Source organism: Rutidosis leptorrhynchoides, chromosome 6 (genome assembly GCF_046630445.1).
Source record: "Rutidosis leptorrhynchoides isolate AG116_Rl617_1_P2 chromosome 6, CSIRO_AGI_Rlap_v1, whole genome shotgun sequence".
NCBI classification, from domain to species: domain Eukaryota; kingdom Viridiplantae; phylum Streptophyta; class Magnoliopsida; order Asterales; family Asteraceae; genus Rutidosis; species Rutidosis leptorrhynchoides.
The window spans coordinates 103,454,473-103,463,459 of NC_092338.1; the positions used below are offsets into that span (position 1 = coordinate 103,454,473).

The window sequence follows — 8,987 nt, forward strand, 5'->3', positions numbered from 1 at the left end:
TACATGACATATTTTTCAAGGAAACGTTGCATTCACCAAATCATCACCAAGTATCTTATTTTTGACTGCATTGTCAACGGAAGTATCATTGTAAACTATTATATTACGGTGATTGTCTATATGTAGAAATCATCAGATGTCGAAAATCTTTGATTTAAATATTCATTTATGGTGTGCCTTTTCAAAAGAATGCAATGTTTACAAAACGTATCATATAGAGGTCAAATACCTCGCAATGAAATCGATGAATGACGTGTTCGTCCATATGGATTTGGAGCGATCGTCATAGAACCGCTAGAAGTCGGCAAAAGAGTTATGCCGATAGGGGAAGGAAAGATGTGGAATTTCAAGTTGGTGATCGTGTTATGTTAAAGGTTTCACCTTGGAAGGGTGTGATCCGTTTTGGTAAAAGGGGAAAGCTAAGTCCTCGTTTTGTTGGACCGTTTGAGATTGTTGAGAGAGTTGGACCGGCGGCTTATCGTTTGAATTTGCCACAAGAACTCAGTGCTGTTCACGATGTTTTTCATGTACCGAATCTAAAGAAGTGTTTGGCCGAGGCCGATAAGACTATTCCTCTGGAAGAACTTCATGTTGATAAGCAACTACACTTTATTGAGGAACCTATTGAAATTATGGATCGAGAAGTTAAGACTCTTAAGCAGAGCCGAATTCCTATTGTCCGGGTTAGATGGAACGCCAGACGCGGTCCCGAGTTCACTTGGGAGCGTGAAGATCAGATGAAGCAGAAATACCCGCATTTGTTCCTAGATGCTGAGTCAACCCCTGCACCTGCTTAAATTTCGGAACGAAATTTCCGTAACGGGAAGGTACTGTCACGACCCTACTTTTTCCGTTATCTTTTATCGTTAATTATTTAACGACCGTTAACTGTTAATTGTGCTACGTCATTTCTATGGCCTATATTATTATATTAATAATAATATATTAATTATTAAGTGTTATGTGAATATTTGTATTCATATTTTAATTTATACGTTTCTACGTGTCGCGGATTTCTATCCGGCGAATCTTTTCGGTTTTTAAACCAACGGTCGCGTTTTTGGGATATTTAAATCCTAATTATTTTAAATATGATATTTTAAGATCATATTATTATATAGGGTATTTATATTTATTTGACGTCACACGTTTGTTATCTTTCCGGATTTTTAATCACGTAAATGCGTTTTCGCGTTTCGGGACTCGTTCGGGCTTTCGGGCCATCAGGAAATAATCTTTTAGCAAGTTGGCCCACCATGGGGCCCACCCATCCATATTCGGCCGAATGGGGGAAGGGAGGGAGTATTACTCCCTTGATTTCTATTTTTGATGTTTTATTTTTCCATTCCACAAAATCCCTTAACCTAATATTATTTTTGGTGCTCTCTCCTCTCTCCCTCTTCTCTTTGCCGTCTCCAACCATCACCATAACATAATCATCTTCATCAATTTTTCAAGCTTGGATCAAGAGATCATCTATACCAACGCATTCCTCGTTCCGTTCTCTACGCGATCATACCAATTGTTTCTTGATTAGGGTATAAACCCTAACCCTAGAACTTTTAATTTTTATTTATTTTTCTGTATTTTATGTTTATATTATTAGTATGATGATTATTAGTTGTTGTAATGTTGATTGCATGCGTAGAATTGCTCGATTGCATATTTTTCGGTTTGATAAAATTGGGACAGCAGCTTTTTCGTGTGTTTCTGATATTGTAACTGATGTTTATCATAAAATAAAGTATATAAATGAGTTCCTCTCATCAAGACATTAATTTTAGACTCCGGATTCATGTCGTTTCGATTTTCGGAGCCCTAGATATGATCAAAGTGGTATTTTGTTAAGATTGAAATGTGATTTTGGTATGAACCAGGTTTGGTCCGACTTTGTGACCATATTCGGTGACTTTAGGGTGTGTTGGTGTGTTAGGACTGATGGTGGGACGAACTTTCATGTTCGGGTCATCTCAATCCGAGCCACGAATCACCCGTTACGTCTAAAACACGTTTTTGATTGAATTGAAGTTCCAAGTAGTGTATTGGCTGTATATCACGACTTGTGGGCTGTTCATGGTGTGTTCTTGAGTATACCAAAGTGTCGGGTGGTTTGATTAGGCGGAGATATATGTAAGGCTCGCCAAAAACCGACACCCGGGGCTCAGGATACGACCCGATGAACTTTTGATTTAAAACTTATGATTAATTATTAAACTTATGATATAATTAATGGATTTCAATATCATTTAATTACTTATGATAAAAAAAGTAATTATTATTATTTAAGACTTATGATATATATTTATTATATCATTTAATTAATACTTACGATTTAAGTAACATTTTAATTAAACATATGATTAATAATACTTCATTATTAATGGAAAATACTTATGATAAGTATTAAACTTATATTATGAGATTACTATTATAAGACTTATAATAAGGATTAATTAATTATTTAATTATTATAAGGCTTAATTATTATTTAATTATAATTTAATTATTAAATATTTATGATTTAATAATTATAATTAAAAACTCATGATATGATTAATAATTCATTATTAATTAATAATACTTATGATATGATTTAAAATTTATTGTTAATTAATAATACTTACATTACGACTAATATTTAATTAATTAATTAAATACTTATGTTATATAAATTATATCATTTAAATTTATATTAACTTTAATAATTCATTTTAATTTAATAAAATTTATGTTATGACATAATTAGACATATTTAACTTTAACAAACATTATAACTTACATTATTATTGTAACTTATACTTTTAAAATTTACGTTGACCATGTTTGACCAAGGTTGACTTTTGAGTTGACTTTCAGTTGACTTTGACTTTCAGTTGACTTTTGTTGACTTTCTAATTAAGGAAACTTTCCTAACTTATAAACTTTCCTAAAATAGCAACTTTCTAAATTTGAAAACTTTCCAAAAATAGAAACTTTCCAAAAATAGAAACTTTTCAAAAATGAAAACCTGCTAAAAATAGAAACTTTCTAAAAATAGAAAGTGTGTGTCCGTAAGCTGTTCCGATCAAACCGATGCATATTGAGTATTGTTCTATGTCTACTTTCAACATGTACAATAGCTATCATACTGAGACTTGACCTAAGTTAGTTATTTATATCGACCTGCTTTATTTATAGGTCGGCGTTGTGATCATTCCTGATCACTGTACTACATTTGCTGTTCGCTTAATTGTGTTGGTTACTTCATTACTATTAAGGTGAGTTATAGTCCCGTTTTTCATACTTTTCAAAGTATATTTTTGGGATGTGATTACATGCATTTTATTTCACGTTTAGACACAAGTGACAATTAAATTTAAATTATTCATTGTGAGTTGGACAAAAATATTCCCTAGTCTGGTAACTGTAATCATTGGTTTCTATCGGTGAACGCGAATCCTACGGATAGATCTATCGGGTTTGACAACCCCATTTCGAGCTAGTCGCGCTAGCAATTTATAATCGGAATGTTTAGTACTTCGTATTTTGTTGTAGATACACTGTCCAGTGTATATTTTTATTGTGTCTGGCAAGGGTAAATAAAGGGTTAAGTGGTTACCAGGTGGCTCATTGATAATGGAATAATGTTTAATGTTGTCTAACATTTTTAAATCTTGTGGTCTAAAGTTTATTCAATTATTTAAACCTATAATTCACTCAACCTTTGTGTTGACAGTTTACTCGCATGTTTTCACAGGTACTTGAGTTTATGTGATGCTTCCGCTGTGTTTAGAAAAGTCTGCATGCATTTGGGCAGATTTTTATGAAACAATTTATGAAACTTTGGCTTGCATTCGGTTTTTGAATAATTATTACTTGTGGGTTGTTGACAATGTTTTGTGTCAACTTTGGATTATTAATATGTTGGGTTACTTTTAAACTACATATTTTGGTATGCTTTCCTTTTTGGGAAACTTTTGAAATAAAAGAATGCAATGTCGTTTGTTAAATTCATTTAAGTTCGATCATGCTATGGGACCAAGTGATGGAGCCGTTAAGTGTTTTGACGGGGCCATCACAGCTATGGTTAAAAAAAAAATTACCCCCAGTAAAAAAAAATCTTAGTTCCGCCACTGGGTAGCTAGTAGTAGGTGTGTAAGCTGCTTTTTTGAAAGAAAATAATAAATAAAACCCCTGCAGCTCATGGGCTTAACTTTTATTGGAAATCCCTAAGCCTTCAACTACAAGGGCACCCGTTGAAGTTAAGTATGCGGGCATAGCCCAACGGTTCTCCCCATGTACTTTGTGTCATGGAATATGGAGAGGTCATGGGTTCAATCCTTAGGGATGACATGATTTTCTTTAAATCAATTGAACACCAATAATGGTGGTATATATTGACCCTACATGGAGGTTTTACCGGATTCGTTCACGGATCCCTACCCGGAACCACTGCCCGAATGGATGTGTTCCCGGGTACCGTTGCCCGAATAGATGTGTTCCCTGGTACCGTCGATCGGGTTCGAGTTTCCGCCCGAACGTGTGTGTTAGATCTACTGATGCCAAAAAAAAAAAAAAAAAACCTATCAGGAACTGAACCATGACATTATTGCACCTCACATGCCATCTAGTGATAAACCGTATGGACTGTTACTTTAGTAATGCGAAACCGAGAATAATTAAGTCATTGAACCTGCAATTGATAATATCAAAAAAGATGGTCGAAAATTTAATGAGTAGCACGCAAGATGTTAGTAACGTTACCATTTTTTGTACGTGCATGTGTTGTCAATGCAATGACTTTGCAAACAAAAATCTTTAATATAAAAATTAGATAACAAAATATCCCATTAAGTCGAGATGGCCGAGTTGGTCTAAGGCGCCAGATTAAGGTTCTGGTCCGAAAGGGCGTGGGTTCAAATCCCACTCTCGACATTTATTACTTTTTTATGTATATTTATTGTAAATATAAATTATATATACTCTATAATAGACAACCTTTATACTGTTTTCTTTTTACTGATATTCTGGTTTTAAACATACTTGTTTTACATAGATGGACATGTTACTTTCAAGTTTGCAATAATGAACTAAGTTTACAACTCTATAAACCCTAGTAGTTGATATGTAATACTACGACGCCTTGTAGACAGTCACTAAATTAGTACTTAGATTATCATTGATCAATCTTTTATAACACAGAATATCCAGGATCAAATAATAAGTGTAATGGGCGAAGTTGCAACTATCCTTGGTATACAGTACAAATAAAACGGAAACAACTTTATCTTCCAACCTTTTATCAAGGAACCGTAAAATAAGTACTGGTGCACATATCATCTATCCCCCATGCAAAGTAGAAATGAAAACGACAACATCCTTATTTTCCAATGTTGTATCAAGCTGACCACTCAATTCCCAGTCACAATCGTTCACAAGAACAAGAACACCAGGTCGCCTGCACAATATTATCTGAAATTTATTTACAAAACAGAGCAAAAGCTACATTTTGACTGTATTTAGCTTTCAGTATAGATGGAAATTTTGACCCATTAACTTATGAACGGTTGTAAAGTTTGTCTTTAATGGGTCAGATGGGTCAACAGTGTATTCGGGAAAAATAAATCAAGAAACGAGTGGGAACTTACACAGTGTCTTCCTTCATAAACATTTCAGGCCTCTCTTTGATTAGATTGGATCGAACCCAAGCCAGCAGGTGCTTCATGGTTAACTAAGAAACAGAGTCAAAGAACAATTATATTATACATCTAATAATGTCAAGACCTGTAACTAGCGCTAGAACTATAATTTCGACAACTTAGTTTGGCACCTTCTTTTCTTCAACTGGTAAGTCAACATTGACGCTATGGATCTTCACCGAGTCACAAAGAAGTTCTAGTCCTCCACTAGATTTTGAAACAAAAAGAAAATCAAATAGTACATGAGACAAGATACTAGGACAAAGAAAGCATCATGGTTCATCTAATAAGCAAAATAGGCAACAACAAAATGAAATATTACATAAAGTTGTAACAGAGTTATATAATATTTCATATATTTCATATAGATTATAGTCTCAATCCAATGATCTAATCAACCAGATGTAGTCCGAAAAAAGTAATGGTATTATTTCACTTAAATCGTTGGCAGCAGTTCTACTCAGATTCAGGGACCACATATTTAGGCACAACAAGGTAATTGCAACATGTGTCAGACTATTTAAAAAATCCGATTAATGTAGCTACCTCACCTAGTACATGATCTAATCCATTATGCATTTCGAAGTGTCATATTGTCTTGCCCACCATTTCGTACCATATATAAGCATCGTTTTGAACGATTGAACCTTTTTTAAACACATAGGTGTGTCAACTATGCACGCCACTTCAAGTGCATTCCTTATTTCCTGGGTCAGTAATGGGCTGTACACGTGTGTACGGATGTGCATTCTATCTAGAACCTATACTTACGTTCCTAAGATTAATTGGCCAACGATTGAGAGGGATACTTAATTATGGCCTTAGACACTATATAATCGCAACGCTATAGACTATAGTACCACACATTACATGGCATAAACACATGCCAATACCTTTGATTTTGCAACGAATGTTTCGACTAGAAAACTAGGTCCTAAATGCTTCTATTAGGTACAAATGATTCATATTGCAAGCATACATATCAGCCTCTAACATCTACAAGCATATGTTGTATAAGAAGTGACAAATTTTAATATTATGTAGTTAAAACTTTTCAATCACAGTATTTAAGTTTGTGCAAACAAATAACGTGATTTCAAGTATAAATCAATCATGTACCAAAGCTATTCCAAATATCAGTTAATTAACTAACCGAAATTTAAGTTTAATTATATATATATATAGGAATAGGAATACAGAATTACCCGAATTCAAGAGTTAATTGCATCTTCAATACTCCTGCAAACGGATTAAACCCTAAAAATGAGATGTTTTTATAATTTGGAGAATATGATGGAACTGAAATCGCCAAGGAACGAAGCGTCAAAGTGAAGCAGCTGATGGTTTTTATTCGGAAGGCGTTCCTACTACTCCTTTAAAACCCTACACTGTATATTTGGTTCATTGGTTGATAGATTTTTGAGTTACTGAAAAGAATTTTAGTTAAAAAAAAAAAAAAAAAAAAAAAACTAAATTTTAGATGGAAAATAAAAAAACTAGAGCTAAAAACTAAGTCAAAGCCACGATTTCTCGGATTTTCTTACTAATTTGTAAGATTTTCTTGTAAAATTCGTAATTTCTAAGATTTTCTCGCTCATTTCTCGGATATTTTGTAATATCTCGTAAAAACGTATATAAATATACATATATTTATGTATTTTTATTAAAAAAAAACTATAAAGTGAACGTAAGTCAACGTACGAGATCTCCCCGAAATTATTTCGAGATGTCGAGATCTCCCTAAAAAGTCCAAACGAGATCTACCCGATATCTGAATTCTCCAACCTTGATTCTAATAGTTATATTTAAAGCTAGTAGTTTTTCTTAATTGCCTCTACACCAAACAAATTGGGTTAATTTGTTAATTGAATGTTTTGTGTTGACGATAATCTCATTTCTATCGATTAAAAAGACATCTGCTTTCTTTTAGTGGTTGCTTATATATTTAACTTTTGTCTAAATTGTAGTGTGTATTCAAATTTAACTTTGTCTATTGTGTGTATGAACTTTCGATTTTTAGTCTATCATTTCTATTTTATGCATTCAACTGGTGACATGACTCATTTTCAATGACATGAAAGATGAAGTGGTGGCATATACCATCGTCGCATTGAAAAATAACCTTAGCTGATGTGATACTCATTTTTGATGACATGAAAGATGAAGTGGTGACTTATACATTCGCTACATTACAAAACGAATAAACAATCCGATACACACGACAGACAAAAACTGGAAGTTCTAAATTGAAGTTAAATAAATACAATATAGATATAGATCAGACAAAAGTTAATTGTAATCCAAAACAATAGTATCATTATAAAGTCGCGGAGTAATTAGTTAACATGACATAGTTTTGTGGCAAACACACATCCCACATTTTAGTCAAATTTTAATATTGTTTACAGTATTTAGTAGACATAAGGTGTGTTTGGATTAAACTAGCTGAAGCTTGAGCTTATAGCCGGAGTTCGAGTGGAGCTGGAGTTTAACTTTGGAGCTGTAAGCTAGAGCTTATTATTTTTTATAAGTGTTTTAGTAAGTAGCTGGAGTTGGAGCTTATTAATGTATATTGACTAAATAGTACAACAATAATAATGTAAAATACTATAATTGAGGGCTTTTTAGTACTTTTACTATTCATAAGCTTTACTTTTTTTCATAAGCTAGTATGAAGGAGCTTCTTTTTTAAGGGTTTATGAATCTAATAAGCTCGACTTTTTAATTACTACCAAACAAAGCTTATGATTTGAAGCTTATTAATATCATAAGCTTCAAACTTTTATAAGCTCTGATAAGCTATACACCAAGCATACCCTAGAATAAATTTAACCAACTATTATACAGTATGTTATGTTACTTATCTTATGTATATTACTCTTTGTATAACATCGTCGTAAGGTCCTCCAAACAGTGCTATGATTATGTTTCCCAATTCAGAATACAGTAAATACATTGCTAACAATTCATTTTTTACTTAAAAAAAATGCAAACTAAAAGGGTAAGCTATCAAATTGATTTATTACTCCTATATTATTTTTCAATAAGGGTAGAAGTGCAAACTTAAAACATTACAAATCACTTGTAAAATCTTGCAATTATATATAGGTGTCTAAATTCACATCTCTTTTTGCAATATATACTTGGGGGTTGTTTACTTTTTCTTTGAATTTGCATCTATTTCTATTTGCCTCTGTTTCTGGAGAGTTGTCTGATTCCATCTGACCAACTCTTCTGAAAACAGAGCAAATTTCATATTAAGTAGCAGATTAAGTGGCAAAGAAATAACAATTTTACTTCTTGAATTAA

General features: G+C 32.9%; 1 protein-coding gene and 1 non-coding gene across 2 annotated transcripts; one reads left to right on the forward strand and one right to left on the reverse strand.

Moving 5' to 3' along the window:
- Window positions 1-4,833: 4,833 nt before the first annotated feature.
- Window positions 4,834-4,914, forward strand: TRNAL-AAG (transfer RNA leucine (anticodon AAG)). Its single transcript has one exon. It is a non-coding gene; the product is annotated as a tRNA-Leu (tRNA).
- A 236-nt stretch (window positions 4,915-5,150) lies between these two features.
- On the reverse strand, window positions 5,151-7,027 carry LOC139855794 (ubiquitin-related modifier 1 homolog 1-like). Its single transcript, XM_071845039.1, has 4 exons — window positions 6,884-7,027; window positions 5,810-5,885; window positions 5,628-5,710; window positions 5,151-5,437 (listed from the first exon to the last, which is right to left on the reverse strand). Exons 1-4 carry the CDS (start codon window positions 6,904-6,906, stop codon window positions 5,320-5,322), a joined length of 300 nt encoding a protein of 99 aa, XP_071701140.1. The 5' UTR covers window positions 6,907-7,027; the 3' UTR covers window positions 5,151-5,319.
- Between the last annotated feature and the right edge of the window lie 1,960 nt (window positions 7,028-8,987).

Bases quoted from the DNA above. Each gene is read 5' to 3' on its own strand.
- LOC139855794 (XM_071845039.1), bottom strand. From the start codon at position 6,906: ATGCAATTAACTCTTGAATTCGG. The intron at 5,886-6,883 runs GTAATTCTGTAT...TTCAAAATCTAG, and splicing joins CAATTAACTCTTGAATTCGG to TGGAGGACTAGAACTTCTTT. The intron at 5,438-5,627 runs GTAAGTTCCCAC...AATATTGTGCAG, and splicing joins TTTATGAAGGAAGACACTGT to GCGACCTGGTGTTCTTGTTC.